The sequence below is a fragment of the Tupaia chinensis genome, unplaced genomic scaffold (genome assembly GCF_000334495.1).
Source record: "Tupaia chinensis unplaced genomic scaffold, TupChi_1.0 Scaffold000292_1, whole genome shotgun sequence".
Classification (NCBI taxonomy): domain Eukaryota; kingdom Metazoa; phylum Chordata; class Mammalia; order Scandentia; family Tupaiidae; genus Tupaia; species Tupaia belangeri.
In genome coordinates, this window is record NW_006159777.1 from 3478391 (window position 1) to 3497519 (window position 19129).

The 19129-nt window shown below is 49.7% G+C and overlaps 1 protein-coding gene across 1 annotated transcript in view; it reads left to right on the forward strand.

Annotated features, from left to right (window-relative positions):
- LOC102481818 (rho GTPase-activating protein 32) overlaps positions 1–19129 on the forward strand; it is a 120630-nt gene that overhangs the window by 92636 nt on the left and 8865 nt on the right. Inside the window, 9 exon segments of the mRNA XM_006150642.2 lie at positions 4991–5093; positions 6654–6798; positions 7669–7751; positions 11955–12062; positions 12576–12721; positions 13273–13468; positions 15276–15421; positions 17297–17368; positions 18129–19001. Of these exon segments, the coding sequence (XP_006150704.1) occupies positions 4991–5093; positions 6654–6798; positions 7669–7751; positions 11955–12062; positions 12576–12721; positions 13273–13468; positions 15276–15421; positions 17297–17368; positions 18129–19001 (1872 nt within the window).

The following is a 19129-nucleotide window of genomic DNA, read 5'->3' on the forward strand; positions in this document are numbered from 1 at the left end:
TAGCGTAATGGCTATGTCGCTGGACTCCCACGTAGTCGACTGCAGTTTGAGTCCTGGACCCGGTGGCTTAAAGTCACACCGGGCGCGTGTGCGTGCGTGCCCAAGATCCCGAGAGGAGAATGGAGGACAGGGGATTGCGGTGTGGCCATCCCCCCTGGGGGGTGATTTCTCGCTTTCTATTTCTCTGTCTCTCTCTGTCTGGCAAGCACACGCGCCCTATAGCAAAAACCTGTCAAACAAACAAACAAACAAACAAAAAAACAGTTGTTTTCCTGAATAACGATATCCACTGCCATTAAAATTAGCAGTTATTTCTACCAAGCGGTAAAAATGGTTGGTTTTAGGCAGCTCTGAATGAGCTCAGCCTTTTTGGAAAACCACTTTGCAGTTCAGAGCAAGAGGCCATATAGTGCTCTTGTACCTGGCATTGCTACTCCGTAAGGGTTATCCTAACACCGTTGTTACATAGATACAAAAGTATTTATTTTAGCAATATATATGAGAACAATAATCAAATATCCAAGCTTTGGGAGAATTATTTTATAAATTATGAGGCAATTAAAAAATCGTAAGTTTGAATATAGTATAGAAGCCTGAAAAATGTTATAAATAGTTTTAAAGTGTGGTTTCTTAGATGATATGTAACATGAATATAATTAAGGTAGAGTAACAGATAAAAGGAATGTTTTCTGATTTTCCTCTTGGTTGTCTTGCCCTTTTAATCAAAAAGAAAAGAATGCTGGAAAAATATTAGAAAATAACAATTTTGGATTATTGGATTCTCTGCTGCTGATGGCTTGTCCAATGGAGAAAATCTGTTTGTTCTTATCTAGAGGATAAGAAAGAAAAATTAATTTGTGACATTAGAGTGTAATTGGAATTTGATAAGCTTTTAAGAAGTAGAAAACTTGAAGACCGAGACTAGATATATTCTAATCTGCATACTAAAATAAATTTCTATTTCTTCAGGGGTGGTGAAAAATGAATATTTATATGAGAGATTTTTATTTCAATATTCAAATAAAGAATAAATTAGCAGAAGAGAAACCTTTGATTTTTCTTAACTAAAATTTTAATTAGGAAAGGAAATGTTTTTTAATATAATGATTTATTAGTTCGTCTTTGATTTAGTAAATGTGTGATGAGTTATAGTTAACTGCATTTATTTCATGTGTATATATATATTTATACACACATATAGAGACTATTTTACAGTCTGAATTAAAACAAGAAAAATCATGAGGAACACTTTTATATATACATATGTATAACATACGTAATTGTGAGGAGCGGTGAAAGAGATATATAACAGACATACAATTCTTCCTCACAATTATTTTGTTTTAGTTTAGATTTTAAAATAGTGTCTCTACCCTGTACAGAATAGATGTTGCCCCAGATTTTTCTGAGAAGGAAGCCCATACTGGATCGTTGCTAAGTGACTCATTCTCTGCATTGTATTCCTAGTGAATAATCAACTTTGTAACGAGATTATCCTGTTACACTTTCTGAACTGCTGAGCCGCCTCCCTGTTGGAGCAGGTGACCAACCTGACCTGTTCCTTCTCTCCAGAACGTTGCAGGGACTCACCCAACAGCCTGACAAGGCAGTTTCTCTTTATTCTTTAATCCGTGGCTCCTGTGCCAGAGTTCACTCCGACTGACCTTCCTGGTCTCAGCTCTGACGGGCTGTAGTTGAGCTGGTTATGTAGTACCACGGGTGTCCCTCGAGCCGACTCCCTCAAGCCTGCCCAGGTAAAGCACCTGTGTCCCAGCTCCTTGGGAGGCTAAGGCAGGAGGGTTGAGGCGCGGTGAGGCCACGTCTAGAAGGAAAACCGACCTACGTAGTCCTGTTGGTGCATAGGGTAGACGGGTCTGTCCCTTACACACGCACCCTTAATTACAGAGTCATACTTCGCTTATGTTCGCTGTTTGTGTCTCGCCTGGCCCAGCCTTGCCCCGCTTAGATGTGCCGAGTGAGTCAGCGCCTTCCACCCTGTCCCACCTGCCTCATTAGCCTCCAAACCTCAGTTCAGCAGTCAGCGTACTTAGAAATTTCCAGGATGTTTCCATTCTCGGTAGGACTGGTAGGGAGGACAGGGGACAGCACGCCATTTCTCTCGTAAAAGTAGCAGGTTTAAGTCACTCCTATGTAGCCCCCTTTCAAAAGATGTTATATATATATTCAAGGATTTTACAGTCAGAGCACAAAGAAAGAGTAGAAAAAAAAACAAGGCCCAAATAACCCCTGAAATCAAGCCTTCATGTAATTCCCTTAACAAAAAGTAGGGTGTGCATCCTAACAAGTAACATTGTCCTCAGGTTCTCCTGGTCTGAAAGACCCCTCCCTGAAAAGAGAACAGAAGTTTCTTTTCTGATCTGTATCTGAAATGCATATGTGATACCTAAAGTAGGAGAGACTTAATAAATACCACCGATGAGTTTGTAAACGAAGGAAGGAAGGAAGAGAAAAGAGAAATGAAACCAAAACCAAAACCATCAAGAAAAACAACGATCAATTCTTGTCATATTTCATTCTTTTCTACTTATTTTAGCCACGCTTCTATGCTTGAGAATGATCAGTTTTAATGGAAACATTTACTTCTTATTCTATTGTCATGTGATACCAAAAAAACTAAGAATGTTAAATCAAACGACTCTAAGGATGTTGTTTGAAGAGTGTGGGAATAACTACTGAAGTCGGATCGCAGTTTGGAGAAGCCATGTTGGATGTCTCTAACACCTGTCTACGCAGGGTCCTTCCTTGTTCATTTCACTATGCGTTCAGCAGTTTGCTGGATTTGGACAGTGGATAGCTAATGAGGTGCTTTGTAAGCCAAGACCCAAAGCCATAATAGATTGGATTCGCTATTTGCTTTCTTTCATATCAGTGGTAAAAAGAAATCAGATTAATTTTCTCTTTATTCTTTTGATACTTTCCTTGAGTTTCTGTTCTCTTCAAAATTAAAGTTTGCTTTTCTCTTTCATTTTTGCCTATTTTTATTACTTACCTCATGTGTCTGTCTTCAGATTATAAGTAACAATTACGCCGTTCTTCCCTGTGAAGCCTCGGTGTGCACTTGTTCCATGTAGAGATGCGGTCCTTTTGCTTAGGCAGCAGAAAACATAAGGAAGCAAGCACCTCAGACATTTCTCGTGAAGTACGGCTGAAGGTGTGCTTGCTTCAGCCAGAAGAAAACTCAGGTCGTGTGCAGGCAGTGACAGACCACGCACGGTGTTGCAGCTCTTCGCAGGCCAGACGATGTTCTCTCAGCACCTCCTTTCAGAGATTTTGACTATCAGTGACTGTAGTGTTAAAGTCTGTAAGCCCATCAGTCTGTATGCAAAATAGTGTTCAAGTATCAGCTACCGTACAGTTTCGAATGGCAGTAAAAATGTTGACTGTGCTCTTGGAAGCTCCGACTTAGACTCGGCCCCAGAGCAGCTGTCCCCTTGTGGGTATTCCCTGAGCGACCAGAGTCTGTTCTTTCATTTTCATTTTTTTTTTCATTTAAATTTAAATTTTTGTTTTTGCTACAGAGTGCATGCTCTCACCAGAGAGAGACAGGGAGCGAGAGGGAAAGTGAGAAATCAGTTTTCGGTGCATGCTCTCACCAGAGAGAGACAGGGAGCAAGAGGGAAAGTGAGAAATCACTTTTCGGGAGGAATGGCCACACCACAATCCCTTCTTCATTTTCCTCTCAGGATTTGGGGCACACATGCGCATGCACCTAGTGTAGATTTGGTTTTAGTTGTTGTTGTTGTTCATTTTCCTCTCAGGATTTGGGGCACACATGTGCATGCACCTAGTGTAGGTTTGGTTTTAGTTGTTTTTTTTGTTTTTTTTTAAGAGACATTTTTTCTATAGGGCATGTGTGCTTGCCAGAGAGACAGAGTTAAAACTCACGCCGGCACCTGTGCGTGCATGCCCAAAATCCCAAGAGGAAAGTGGAAGAGAAGGGATATCGGTGTGGCCTCAGGATTTGGGGCACACATGTGCATGCACCTAGTGTAGGTTTGGTTTTAGTTGTTTTTTTTGTTTTTTTTTAAGAGACATTTTTTCTATAGGGCATGTGTGCTTGCCAGAGAGACAGAGTTAAAACTCACGCCGGCACCTGTGCGTGCATGCCCAAAATCCCAAGAGGAAAGTGGAAGAGAAGGGATATCGGTGTGGCCATAACCCCTAGAGCGTGATTTCTCACTTTCTGTCTCTATGGCGAGCGCACATGTCCTATAAGAAAAATCTTTTTAAAAAAAAACAAAAAACAAAAACAAAAACAATAACTAGATAGAAGTGCGGTGTGGCAGCACCTGCAGCAGTTATGTTCGTGGGCTAAGCGTTAGCCTGACAGACCCTGTGCTGTGTATGAAGCGCAGCTGAACAGCTGTGTACTTTCTTGAAGTCTGGCCCAGGGTTAGGACCAGACAGCTCACCCCACTGTGCTGTGAGCACGAGGCCATCGCTGCAGACCCAAGAGAGACTGCTATTACTCTGAGCTTGCGTGCTTGCCAGCATGTCTTGGGATCTACCCAGGCTTGATTATTCAGGAACTAGTTAGATGTGAAATGAAGAAAATATGCCCTCTGTATTTTTAATTTTCTCTTGTTTAGAGAGATTTTTGCTGTAGGGTTTGCACGCTCACTAGAGAGACAGACAGACAAAGCAAGATGTCATCCCCCGGGGAATGGCCACACCGTAATCCCTTCTCTTCCATTCTTGTCTCAAGACTTTGGGCACGCATATACATGCACCTGGTGTGAGTTTTGGGTCTGGGACACTAACAGCAGCTGACTATGTGGGCGTCTAACAATGTAACCATTACATCATCCGCTGGTCCCAGCCTTCTGTATTTCTTATACTGGATTAATCCCTGCCACTTTTACCTTTAACTTACAAAGTCTGTGTTGCTTATGAAGAGTAAGTTACTTTTACTGCTGGTGACCGGCTCCACTGAATCCGATTCACTCTGTGCTGTAAACTTGCTCCCCAGTGCCTCAGGTTCTCCAGAGCTGCACGGCGTTCATCGAGAAGTATGGCATTGTGGATGGGATCTACCGTCTCTCTGGCGTGGCCTCCAATATCCAGAGACTACGGTAAAACCTTCATGGCGTTTCCTTCTTCATTCCTGTTTAACTCTCGGAAATGAATTGTTTCAAAATGGAGTCCCTTACTTTGATAACCGTCAGTTTTAGTACGACAGTTGAGATGAAGTCGAAAGTAATGTCCACATTGTGACCCGTGGATGTTTTCCTAAACGGCATTTCCTTATCAGAGAACCACGCGTTTCCCTGTCTAGTAGTTAGAGTTTGTCTGGTGTTTGAAGATTTCAGCAAGTCGGGTCTGACTGGATGAGAAGCGTAAGAGATGAATTTATGTAATGACAAGATTGCTCTTTAGAGCCTAATTGAAGTGGATAGGAGTATCACTGCTCCTGACCTCTGAGCCTGATTCTGCGGAATACATCCCAGTGCGCGTCTGTTCCGCAGTCCACATCCCCCGTCTTCTCCGGAGCAGGAGCAGTGGTGCTCTCGCCCCAGCAGTGGAAATGCTGCCTTCTCTCCTGGAGTCTAAGGCAGTCCGTGATAAGCCGCTTCCCTTCCTTTTTCACGGTGGTACGTGGCAGCCGCCATGGCTTTGTAGTGGTCGCAGTATTTTAGTTCACCACAGAGCTTGCCTCTGTTTCGGGAATCCCCGTTTGGAAGATAATTACGTTGGCTCTTGTGCAGCAAGTGACCAGTCTGCAGCCTCGATGCCGTGGCTCTCACACGTGGACTGTCGCACATGCTGGCCCTCTGCTTAGGAACCAGGGGTCTCATGCCTGTGAATTAATAGTAACCACCCCTGCATAGCGAACTCCCCACCCGAGTATTCCGAGCCTCACTCATCTCACGCTCTCTGAGGCTAGTGTTTTACTGCCATTCAAGTTTGCTATTAGCTGGAATCGCTTCGTGCTGTTTCTGGCTCCCTCCTGCGTCAGGAAACTCCCCTTGAGCGGTGTGACAGGTGTGTCACGATGCAGCCTCGTCATTGCTCACGGGCCGGTTGCCACTCAACCTTGGCAAAATCGCCAAAATAGTGGGTACTCAAACAGTTAGAAATGAGGAGTCTGGAGGCCAGCAGGTAACATGGTGGTTAAGGTGTGGGACTGCCACATAGCAGATGGTGGTTAAGGTGTGGGACTGCCACATAGTTGACTGCGGCTCGTGTCCCGGACCCAGCGGCTTGAAACTCACACCTAGCACGTGTGTGCCCAAAATCCCGAGAGGAGAATGGAGGAGGAGATTGCCACATGGCCATGCCCCCGGGAGTGATCTCTCCCTTTCTCTCCCTCCCACGAGCACATGCACGCTATAGCAAAAAAGCTCCCTGGGAAAAGAAAGAGAAAACAGAAACGAGCAGTCTGCTTCCAGGTGGTTGTGCTGTCAGCTGCTCATTTGAAGGTGTTTCGGAGGCTGTTGTCCATTTTAACGTTAAAGCCACACCCCCAGTTCCCAGGTGGAAATGCAGCTGTCTTAGAAGACCCAGTGACGGCTGAAGTCCAGATGTAACCCAGATGAAGTAGAGATGGCTAGAGGAAAACAGCAGCTCTCCAAGGCCTCGCCACGTTTCTCGCCTGCAGTGAGTGACTCTGCTTCACCCCCTTCTGTCTTTAGTCACGAATTCGACTCCGAGCACGTCCCCGACCTGACGAAAGAGCCTTACGTGCAGGACATCCACTCGGTGGGCTCCCTGTGCAAGCTGTACTTCCGAGAGCTTCCCAACCCTCTGCTCACCTACCAGCTCTACGAGAAGTTCTCTGTGAGTGCCCGTGGCGTCCGCGCGTTCTTCCCAGAGCCTGGGGCCGTCCGCTCAGACGTGCGAGCCTGTTCACGTAGTCCAGTGACCAGAATGGCTCCTTAGAGAGACGGTCTCTGCCACGCGTCTCGTCTCAGCTGTGCCCGCGCTGTCGTTCCGCCTTAGAGCCGCTCACCTCATCGCCCTTCGTCTTGGCTACCGCTAAGCTTTTTGAAGCTTATATTTGAGGGGCTGGCAGGTAGCATGGTGGTTATGAGCACAGGACTCCCACATGGCCAACTGTGGTTCGAGTCCTGGACCTGGCAACTTGCTTTCTCACTTTCCCTCTCCCTGTCTTCTCTCTCTCTGTCTGTCCCTCTCTGGTCAAATTAAAATAAATAAAGTTAAATAAAATAATTCTTTTAAAAAATTATATTTGAGGGGGCCAGTAGGTGGTATAGGGCTCAGGCTCTGGGCTCTCACATGGCTGACCGAGGTTCCTGCCCCGGACTGGAGGCTTGAAACTCATGCTGGGCACGTGTGCATGCATGTCCCAAATCCCAATAAGACAATGGAGGAGAGGGGATTATGGTGTGGCCCTCCCTCCCAGAGAGTGATTTCTCACTTTCTCTCTCTCTCTGGTGTGCACCCTATGGCAAAAACCTAAAATACATGTGTGTGTGTATACATGTACATATTACATGCATACACACACACACAGTAGATTTCAGAGTCGCGCCCTGTGGGGGAAGTTCTCCGTTGAGTCCAGGTGGGAACTGCTCATCATGGAGCATCGGGTGAAGTGAGCTGATCTGAGAGCTAAGGCCGGGTGTAAACGGCACGCTTCAGCTTACCGACAGAGCCCGCTGGGGGCTCGCCTTGTGACTGTTGCAGGACGCTGTCTCCGCCGCCACAGACGAGGAGAGGCTCATGAAGATCCACGACGTGATCCAGCAGCTGCCCCCACCGCACTACAGGTGAGCTCAGTGCTGCGCAGCCCGGGCACCGTGGACGGCCGTGCAGGCATCTCTCTTGGCTCCTGGGGAGGCTGACCCATCCACGTAGTTCACGAATGTGCATGTGTTCTATTACTCGCTATTCACCGTTCTATTACTCGCTATTGGCCCAGTGCCTGGCCGTCCCGGAGGTGCGTCCCTGTTGGAGGAGTGACCGCCTAGCCCGCGCTGTTGTTTGTTTGAGTTTGTGGTTAACTGGTTTGTTGTTGCTTTCTTTTTTTTTTTTTTAATAGAGGTTTTTGCCTTAGGGCGCATACACTCATCAGAGAGAGACAGAGACAGAGAGAGGGAAAGTGAGAGATCGCCCCCAGCGGGGATGGCCACACCACAGTTCTCCAGGGATCTTGGGCACACACACACGAGCCCGGCATGACATTGAAGCCACTGAGTCCGGGAGTCAAACCCAGTTGGCCATATGGGAGTCCAGTGCCGCAACCCCATGCCGTCTGCCGGCCCCGTTGCTGCTTTTTAAACCTGAGCCACATGGCACTTCTGACTCGGGAATCTTGTCGTCTATGTCTGAGAAGACTAGAGTGAGATGGAGGATAGCTCTGGCATTCAGCGAGACAAACAGAACAGTGGCACTGCATTGTCGGGTGCAAATCAGCCGAAGATCTATGTGTAAAATTCAGTAGCTGACGAATTAAATCTAGTTGTTCTACGAATGTACGAATGAAGTATTTAGTGCTTTTTTATTTTTTCAGAATGATGCCGCTTACTGATATATTATAAAAGTCATTTCATTCAGCCCTGAATCAACACTGATGTTTTTTCTCTTTTTCAAGAGAGATTTTTACCATTAGGACATATGCACTTGCCGTGGAGACAGAGACAGACAAAAATCTAGAACGCACCCACAGGGGTATGGCCATGCGGCAGTCACACGCCTGGTGTGAGTTTCAAGCTCTAGGTCCAGGCCTCAGACTGTGGTCAGCCATGTGGGTGTCCAGGACCTTAGCCACGGTGCCACCTGCTGCCCCAAGCACTGACATTGTTAATCCCTGTTGAAAGTCGGTGTGTCTTTAATCAGCGCTGTGGGTACCATGCACGGCAGGCTTAGGCCGAAAGTTGCTGAGCTGTGGCTCATTGTGGTGTTCACGGAGCCTGACTTACAAGGAGGTGTAGAAATTAAAGAGGATTACAGTCTTTTGGAGAATAGAAAACGAAAAAAAAAAAAAAGAAAAAAAACTCAAAAGGAAATCAGAGAGCTTCTGTGAGATAAGTTAAAGGAAATTGAGGTACTTAGCCCTAGGAGAAAAGGCTGAGGTGAAAGGGTTATCTATCAGTGGGTAATTATATGGGGTACCTGTAAAGGGGTGAGAACTCCAACTTAGAAAAGGACCTGCTGCAGTATAGACAATATTGGCCTTGATCAATAGCCCACTGCCTGTGTGAGTTCACTAGCATCATCCTTCACATCTGTGAGCAGAATGCTAGTGATACCTTTTTAAAAGACTGCTGCTTTAATGACAGACTGCGTGAATAAGCCTGGTCCTTACCATGTTGTTGAATCGTTGGAAAAGTCATGAAGCGTTTTTGCATGGAAAGTCATGACTTCCGACGACCCAATAGTTTTAAACAAAGCATAGATTTAAGCAAGGTCTCTTATTTCGGTCATTTTACATGGGATATTATGTAAGTATACCTTTTTTCCTTCACATTAAAACAATCGTCAATGTAATACAGTTTTTAAAAGTCAAATGGCGTGGGGACCAGCAGTTAGCGTAATGGCTATGTCGCTGGACTCCCATGTAGTCTACCATGGTTCACGTCCCAGACCCAGTGGCTTAAAACTCAGACCGGGCGCGTGTGCGTGCGTGCCCAAGATCCCAAGAGGAGAATGGAGGAGAAGGGATTGCGGCGCGGCCATCCCCCCTGGAGGGTGATCTCACTTTCTGTCTATGTCTCTCTCTGTCTGGCGAGTGCACGCGCCCTATAGCAAAAACCTTTCCCAAAAAAAAAGTCAAATGGCATGCAAAAGGGACAATGAGAAATAGCAGTTGGCTTCTCCCCACCTCCCATGTCCCTTTCCCCTTCCCTGAAGTTCTCAGCTCTCTCACTCCCACTCTTCCTTCTGGAGTCCATCCCTGTTTCTAAACAGTGAGCTTACACAGCAATGTCCCGATGTTCCGTTTTCTTATATGATTGGTCGCATTCCTTTTACAGTAAATGAGGGCTTGGCACACCCACACCCTTCCTTCTCAGTCTCCTTCACAGTCCGGCCCCACCGTGTCCGTAGCGAGGTCAGTGGTCAGTGTGTGCGTTCCAGGGGCCACGTGACCACTGCTCGCTACCACCCGAACGGTACCCTCTGATTATTTCCTTCCTGGCACGACTGTGTGTGTTTTGCCTGGTGTCGTTGCCCAGTGTCATTGCCTGGTGGCTTGCTAAGTTCTATTTGGTGCTAATTTATCCCCCAGGCTCTAAAAACTATGTGCAGGGTCTTCAGAAAGTTCACGGAAAATGTGTGTGACAAAGCATCGATTTAATTTTTTTCTGCATCAAAATCAACTTGTACTTCAATTTTATCTTTTTCCGCAAGCTCTTTGAAGTCTTATAAGCGTTCTCAGCATGTTAAGACACATCAAGTCACACCTTTTTCCTTCTTCTTTCTGAAAGCATCCCTTCCAGGACTTTCTGTCTCCCTCTTCAGCCCAGGCCCATCATCCTCTAGACCCACAGTGATGCACCCACCCCAGCCCTCTACCCTCCCCCAGGAATTCCGTTCAACCCCTCCTCTGCAGGCCAGCGCTGCAGCTCAGCAGCTGAGTTGGGCCTCACATAGACAACCACGGTTTGAGTCCTGGACCAGTCATTTTAAAAACATAACACTGTGCCAGTCGGTGGTATGGTGGTTAAGGTGCTCGACTCTCACATGGCTGACCAAGGTTCGAGTCTTAGGCCCAGCGGCTGGAAAATCATGCCAGGTGTGTGTGCGTGCATGCCCAAAATCCCAAGAGGAGACTAGAGGAGAAGGGATTATGGCACATACTCACGCCCAAGATCTCAAAGGATGGAGGATTAGAAGGGAAAGGATGGAGCTCGGCCAGTTCCCGTTGGAGGGAGTGGGGCTTCCTCTCTCGTTGAATTAAATGAAACTCTGTGAAAGCATCTTGAACAATGCTGGCTGGGACGTTGTCTTCCCCTTTTCAAATCCATGTAAGGCCCATCCGAGTCTTTGTGGCTCATACGTAGACTGTGGTTTAGCTTTCATCACCATTCCAAATAATAGAAGCTTAAATCTCAGTCAATGTCTTTAATTGTTTTAATCCTTCCATATTTAGGTAGAAACACTGTAAGTGCCCAAAATCCCATAATAGGGGTGCGTGTGTGTGCGTGTGCGTGTGCGTGTGCATGCGTGTGCACACTCGTCATGAGTGTTTATGGTTCAACTTGTATTTAAGGTAATCCTGCTTTATTTCCAAAAACAATCTGTTCTGTTGTTTAATATATATATATATATGGAATTACTATTACTTTTATTAAGAGGTTTAGTTACATGTGTTTGTCAGAGAGAGAGAGAGAGAGAGAGAGGGGCAGAGTTAGTGAGAGGGAAAGTGAGAAATCACACACACACACACACACACACACACCCTCCGGGGTATGGCCATGCTGTAATCCCTAATCCCTTTTCCTCCTGGGATCTTGGGCATGCACGCCCATGCACCTGGCATGAGTTTCAAGCCACCTGGTCTGGGACTCAAACTTCAGTCAGCCATGTGGGAGCCCAGCGATGTCACCACTATGCCATCTGCCAACCGCTCTGTGGGATTATTTAAATAAAGCGCATTCTGGACAGGTGAGGAAACCCAGATACTGGGATCTGAAGTGGACTCTATTCCAGAAGTACCGGATTTGGTCACTTATTCCCACCTCAATGCCTGTTGGAATTCTCGCTTGAATGTTTTCAGATTCGTGAGACAGTGTTCTCTTCCATATCAATAGAGCTGTTTCAGTCCCCTCCCGTTGGCGTGTCTGCTGCGCAGAGAACAGCAGGACCTTGGAGGACTGTCTGGCCCAGAGACTGGCTCCTGTGGAGGGTCCCTTCTGACCATAGTTAAAGCTGTGGGGCTCCACATGGTCCCTTCCTCCACTTCCTAGCGAAAGCGCATGGATGGGTGGTGGCTTCCCGCTCCTGCTGACCTGCTGCGTCTCCCTCCACAGGACGCTGGAGTTCCTCATGAGGCACCTGTCCCTGCTGGCCGACTACTGCTCCATCACCAACATGCACGCCAAGAACCTGGCCATTGTGTGGGCGCCAAACCTGCTGAGGTAGCTGCACCCCCTTGGGCCTTTAGAAGAATGAATTTCTCACTTCTAGAGATTTTTGCTATGGGTAATGTGACAGAGAGAGACAGAGAGCCAGAAAGCGAGTAATCACCCCCGTCCCCGGGGGGCATGGCTGCCCCACAATTTGTTCTCCTCCATTCTCCTCTCAGGATTTTGGGCACACATGCACATGTGCCCGATGAGAGTTTTAAGCCAGGTCTAGGACTTGAGCCGCAGTCAACTGCATAGGGGTATAGCAATGCAACCATTACACCATCTACTGGCCCCTGAGAACTAACTCTTTTCATTAAGCATCAATTCATCAGCCTTCCCTAGGAACACGTGTTAAAAGTCACGGAAGTCTGTTCTTTGTCCTGAGCTCTCCGTTAGACAGGCAGCCGGGGCTTAGCTGAGGGCCGGCACGGGAGTGCTTTCTTCTGGTTTGCCTGCGATTTACACAAGCGGCACTCCCGGGCTGTCCCTGTGGCCCTGGTGAGAGTGCCATTGACTTTGCAGATCAAAGCAGATCGAATCTGCCTGCTTCAGCGGTACCGCGGCCTTCATGGAGGTGCGGATCCAGTCCGTGGTGGTCGAGTTCATCCTCAATCACGTCGACGTGCTCTTCAGTGGCAAGATCAGCGCGGTCCTGCAGGAGGGGGCAGGTACGGCGTCCCCGAACCTCCAGAGGACGGGATCTGCACTTCCCTCTTGGTTACAGAAACGTGTCACTGACAGAAGGCAGCTGGCTTACATCGGCTTGCCAAAGTGCGCGGATCGGTGGTTGCTTGTGTTGAATACTGCGCGTTTGACCGACTGTGATGGAAGTTCGGGCATTAAGAAAGCAAGCTACTCACACGTTATTGATATATATGTATGTTAGTATGTAAAGATATAATATAGAGCAAAAGGAGAAAAAATATTTTTTCAAACTCCAAATATGTGACCAATCACCTTTTCTGGTGTCTTTTAAAAAGAAAGAAAAATAAGTTGTTCGTGAATTTCAAATGAATCCATACGTATTTAACGTAAGTGTGCCCCTTTTACCAACCTGATGTGTCACTTCTGTTCCTCACTGACTATGAAATACCATGTGATTTGCCATTTACAAAACTTGAGGAGGACGCTTGGAGCGGCTCCGCTGGGTCAGGAGAGGGACAGGCATGTAAGCAGGCTGACGCTCTCACCCCCGCTGCCTCCCTTTTCCCTCCTGAAGCTTCTCTGTCGCGGCCCAAGTCTCTGATGGTGTCATCCCCGTCAACCAAGCTGCTGACCCTGGAGGAGGCCCAGGCACGGACACAGGCTCAGGCCAACTCTCCAGTCGTGACGGAAAACAGATACATCGAAGTCGGAGAGGGACCTGCTGCACTGCAGGGGAAATTCCACACCATAATTGAGTTCCCACTGGAAAGGTTAGAATTCATTAAATCCTTTTTGAAAAATATGATTTCTATAGCTGCATGTTTTTGTTTTGTTTTCAGTTTGCTTTTACTCTTGCATTTTCATATTTGCTACACCAAACTCTGGAGCCATCATGGCAAGTGTCTATCTGGACGTGGATGGTACTGGCCCTGAGTAGTGGACGGGACAGGTGCCTCTGGCAGAGCGAATTGTACAGGGACGTTGTCAGGAGATGGCGTGGGGCCCTGAGATGTGTTGTTTGGGAATTTGGTCAACAGTAAGCCGTGCTAGGGCAGCTTACTCAGGCGAGCCCTGGAGAGTGCCTGGTCTGAATCGGCTCCATGTGACGTCCAGGCAAGATCTGTGGTTCCCCAGGTGTGGACCCTCGGCCCAGACTGCACCGCCAGGACACTGTCAGCTGCTGCGGTGCACTGCAACACCGGGCCCACGTGGGAAGGGTGCGGGCTTGTGTCGAGAACTCCCTGTTCACACCCCAGGTACCCAAGTGACTGAGGCTGGCATGGGTCAGGGTACAAAGCCCTTCTGAGAGTCTCTCTCTCTCTCTCTATCTATCTCTCAGAAGAAATAAAACTTGTAAACTTGTTTAAAAGGAAATGCAAATTATTTAGACACATTGAATCAAGGGCAGGGCCTGGGAGTGGGACAGAGCAATCAGTCTTTTCCATTTTAAAAAAGATTTTATTCTTTGTGAGAGAGAGAGGAGGCACCCTCGGCAGCTCTTGTCCCATTATCATCCTGTACCACAGTCCTCGTGCCAGTCAGGGCTGTGGGTGCACGGGCCCGGTGTTTTACTGGTCGGCCTGGGACCTGTCCCCGTGGCCAGCCATGTGGCTTCCAGCGCTGCAGGTCAGTGCACATCTGCTGCCACCGAGGCAGGACCGCGGTCGGCTTCGGTCAGGCTTCCCAGGAGTTCTGAGCGCCAAAACTTGAGAGCCCTGCAGTTTGCTCCCTCCGCGTCCCTTCTGAGTGCCACCGTGGTTTCCGTCCCCTCTCTCCCAGACCACAGCAGGGAGACTAGCAAACGTGAAAGCTGCTGTTGTGTCTCTGATGCTGCTTGGGCTTTCACCCATAAATGTGAGGGTGGGCTGTCTGGATTGGGTAGTGCAGATGCAACTACAGTTTGTTCTTTCCATATTTTAGTTTATTCCGGTAGCTTTTTTCACTTCCCATGATTAAAAACACCGTTGGTGAGGAGTGGGCGTGCTCTCACGTTGCCTTCCGAGCTTGTCTCTGGCGTCATGGTTTTGTATTTGAGCTCCACAATCTCCTCAAAAGTTTCTTCAGAGAGGAGTGAAGAGAGCAGACGCTCAGCCCTGACTCAGCCTTACGGTTTTGTCACGGAGCCCCACGGTGTGTCACCCCCACCTGAAACGAGAGGAACGGCCCCTCCCTCGCGGGTCTGCCTGGCTTCCGGAGCAGCTTCCCACCACGGGCCGTCGTGGCGCCTGGCCGTCAGCATGCGGCATTTTCCTAATACTTTTCTCTTTTCTGCCTCCCCTCTGTCTACTTCCACCTAAAATCATGTCCTACAATTCTGCTTTCTTTGGGGAAGCTTAATATTTTCTACTTGCAGATCTACCTTATTCCCACTTGCGTTGCCCGTGGCGAGGTTGGGTATAAGTATGACGTACACACGTGTGTGTGTGTGTCCTGGAGATGCTGTCCTCGCTGTCCGTCCAGGGGCAGCTGCGCAGGCCGAGTGCCCTCCGGTGCGGTGTCTGCTCATTGCCTCAGCTCTGCAAGAAAAGGGAGACCCTTGGCCAGTTTAATACTGATCAGTTGTCTTCTTTCTCATAGAAAGAGGCCTCAAAACAAGATGAAAAAATCTCCCGTGGGGAGCTGGCGCTCCTTCTTCAACTTGGGGAAGTCATCGTCCGTTTCCAAGCGCAAGTTACAGCGTAACGAGAGTGAGCCCTCGGAGATGAAGGCCCTGGCCATGAAGGGTGAGTGCCGTCCACCTGCAGGCCATGTGAGGGGCCTACCCCCTCCGGCCCGCGACACCCTCTGCTCCGGTCTCCCACTGGGCTGATGGCGTGGCCACGGCCATCGGCTTCCATGGCTTTTGGCAGTTCTTTACCCTACTTGAAAGTAATACAGTTCTGTACAAATATGGAGAAGGCTCGCTTCTTAGGGGAGTTCTGTGGGTCACATGTTGTGTGCCTGTGATGAAAAAGCCATATGTGTGTGCAGCCCAGCTCGGATGTGGCTGGTGGAAATAGCATGCGGTGTTTCGATTTATCGGCCCTTTTCTGTATGTATTTTAACGAGTGACTATTCAACATAGCTTCCAAGTTTATGATGCAAACAACCAGAAAAGCTGTCTTTTCTTAGGCGATTCACTGATGAGACTGATCTTACTGGATCAGTTACATCTATTACTGTTGAAAAACACTCTTTTAAAAATAGTTAAAAAAACCCTTATTCGGCTGCCATGAATAGCTTCCGAACCCAGGCGGGAAGGTGGTACTCCATGTCGGAGCCTTGTTTACTCCTGCTCCCCTCCGGTTTAGGCAGGTGCTCGGCGCGAGCTCGCTGTCTGCTGCAGGCTCTGCTGGCAGGTGTCCGCCACAGGCCCTGCAGGGAGAAAGAGCTGCAGACACTGCCTTTGCCTCCCAAGTCCGGTGGGAGTCTGTGGGCCAGAAGATACACCTGAGCGCAGACTCACAGCCTTCGACATAGAGGTTTATGCGAGGCAGAGATGGTGGGACCTGTCAATTCTTGCCAGGGAAGTAGGGGCTCGCATTAAGGGCGATGTTGCAGGGAAGGGCAGGTACGCAGAGAAGCTTATGGGGGCTGACTTCTGGAGAAGAGCAGCCTTAGGGAGAGAGGAGTCAGAGTCGCCTTGAGAGGAGAGCAGGGAGAGGTGACCCGAAAGGTGACCAGGGACAGAAGAGATGGGTGCCACGCCTGCGGGGAGGAGGCCGGAGGGGAGTGTAGGCAGCCTCAGGTGGGCGAGGGAGATACTGAGCAAGGAGGATTTGCACATGCAGCACGCCCCTTACCCACGCGGGTGCGTCCCAAGACCACAAGATGCCTGAAACCATGAACAGGACCGAACCGTCTGTCCACTGCGGTTTTCCTCACACATACCTACCTGTGGTCGAGTTTCATTTATAAATTAGGCACAGTGCGAGATTAACAACAGCTTGTAAAAAAAAAAGGGAAATGGAGCGATTCGACAACATGCCAGAACAAAAGGTGAACGTGCACCCCTTTCTCTCAGCACACCTTGTAACGGGTGGGTGACCACAGTGCCCGTGCTGCTCCCTGGAGCTGCCTACCGGTCCCCGCATGCTGAGTGACTGCAGACGCCCCAGCTCTGCCCCTGTAGTTCCGGATGCTCAGTCTGAAATGCACGGCGTGGACAGGGCCACATCCGCTTCAGTGCTCCACGAAGGACTTTTGCTGCCGCCTCCAGCCCCTGGGGGCTCCTGGCATTTCTTGGCTCGCAGCAGCCTCACTCCAGCCCCTGCCTCCACCTTCTCCTGACAGTCTGCCCTGTCTTTCTGTTTCTCTCTCACTCTCGTAAGGACCCTTGTCATGAAGTATGGGGCCCGCCCTGACTGCAGTATGACAGCTTCAGATGGCTCGCTGCCCTTAGGAAGCGTGCAGAAAGAAGTCTAGTTCTCTGCGCGAGCGTGCATCCTTTAGGAGAGGCTGAGGTGATCGCGCTAGGTGGCGGCCAGCGAGTGATGTGGCCGTCAGCATGTGCAGCTTGTCACCCTGGAGGCTCATACCTGCAGCAGGAGAAGCGCTGAGCCCCTGGAACCGCGGGTGTAAGAAGCAGACAGCTCAGCGCTATTCGTTCTGGTTTCCAGGTGGCCGGGCAGAGGGGACTCTGCGCTCAGCGAAAAGCGAGGAGTCGCTCACGTCCCTTCACGCAGTCGATGGTAAGTGGAAAGCACCATCCTCTGAGCCTGCCCCTAGTGCACGAGAGCCAGGCACTCGGGTGTGCTTTAGAAACACGCTCGTAAGTAGGCTGTCGAGGGACCAGCAGATGGCATAATGGCTGAGTCGCTGGACTCCCGTGTAGTTGACTGCAGTTCAAATCCCGGACCCGGTGGCTTAAACTCACACCAGGCACATGTGCGTGCGTGCCCAAGATCCCGAGAGGAGAATGGAGGAGAAGGGATGGCAGGGTGGCCATCCCCCCTGGGGGAGATTTCCTGCTTTCTGTCTCTGTCTGTCTTTCTGGTGAGCGCACACACCTTATAGCAAAAACTTCTCAATAAAAAAACAACCAAACAAAAAAGGAAAAACAGCAGTAGGGACAGAAGCCTTGTTGCTGTCATGTCCTGGAGTGCTGCTTGGCTCACAGACGTGAGGGCGGTGAGGAGTGTGGCCCTGAGACATGGCAAGCTCGAGCAGAATTGCCGGGAGTCCGTGCAGGGCCGCACCGGGAGTTGCGGGTCCCCGTTGCCGTCCAGACCCGGCGTGCCACACCGCCCTCCAGTCGTCCTACTAGGTGGGGACGTTCCCATTAGGCTGGAAGCTCGTGTCGTTTTGTTACTAGCCTCTGTGTGCCAGGGCAGTTTCTCCTGGAGACCAAGAAGCAGCACTCCTTGTCCTGGGTAGGAAACAGCTCAGTGACTCCTGGTGCCGGCTGCCCTTCTGCGGTCGCGCTTTGACGTTGTTGTCCGCTTTTACCAGGTGACTCTAAGCTCTTCCGGCCCAGGAGACCCAGGTCCAGCAGCGACGCGCTGTCGGCCTCGTTCAGCGGAGACGTGCTGGGGACCCGCTGCAACTCCTACGACAACCTGCCCTGCGAGCACAAGAGCGAGGACGGGCTGTCGCACGTCCCGGTGCTCCTGTCTCCTCACTGCACGGAGGACGTCGACTTGAGCCCGCCCGACATCGGGGTGGCCAGCCTGGATTTCGACCCCATGTCCTTTCAGTGTAGTCCCCCGAAAGCTGAGTCCGAGTGTCTGGAGGGTGGCGCTTCCTTTTTGGATTCTTTCAGCTACTCCAGGGAGAAGCCGAGTGCTGGTAAAAAGGACGGAGAAGCTGGTGGGAGCCAGTCTCAGACTCCGGGAAGCACAGCAAGTTCTGAACCCGTGTCTCCTGTTCAGGAGAAACTGAGTCCCTTCTTCACCCTGGACTTGAGCCCTACGGAGGAGCAGTCGTCTAAGCCATGCTCACTTACCGAGAAGGTCGTCTGCGCTTTCTCTCCCAAGATAGGACGGAAACTAACCAAGTCACCATCTCTGAACATATCCGAGCCCATCTCAGTGACCCTTCCACCCCGGGTGTCTGAAGCCATCGGTGTGGTCACAAACCCTGCAGCGCAGAACACGGCGCCGCCAGCCTGGGACAGAGACGCCGAAGACAGTGCAGGCACGAGCAGATCCCCCACCCAGGTAGCAAAGGTGAAGACCAGTGACAGAGAGGCCCAGGAGGGCTGTGAGCCCACAGGCCAGGCCCCGGACCAGGCAGCTTCTGGGGAAACAGAGCTGCCAGGGCAAGAGGAGCGGCCCGACCCGAGCAGTCAGAGTAAGGCCGTAGGCCCTGGACAGACGCAGACAGGTACCGTGTGCTTCCTTCCCTCCTTCCTTTAAGTTAGGCGGACCTTCCGCCGGTGGGCCGCCTGTGCCTTATGAGAGGGACCGCTCCGCGGCCCGTCTTTAAGCAAAGAGATGTGTTTCTGGGGCGTG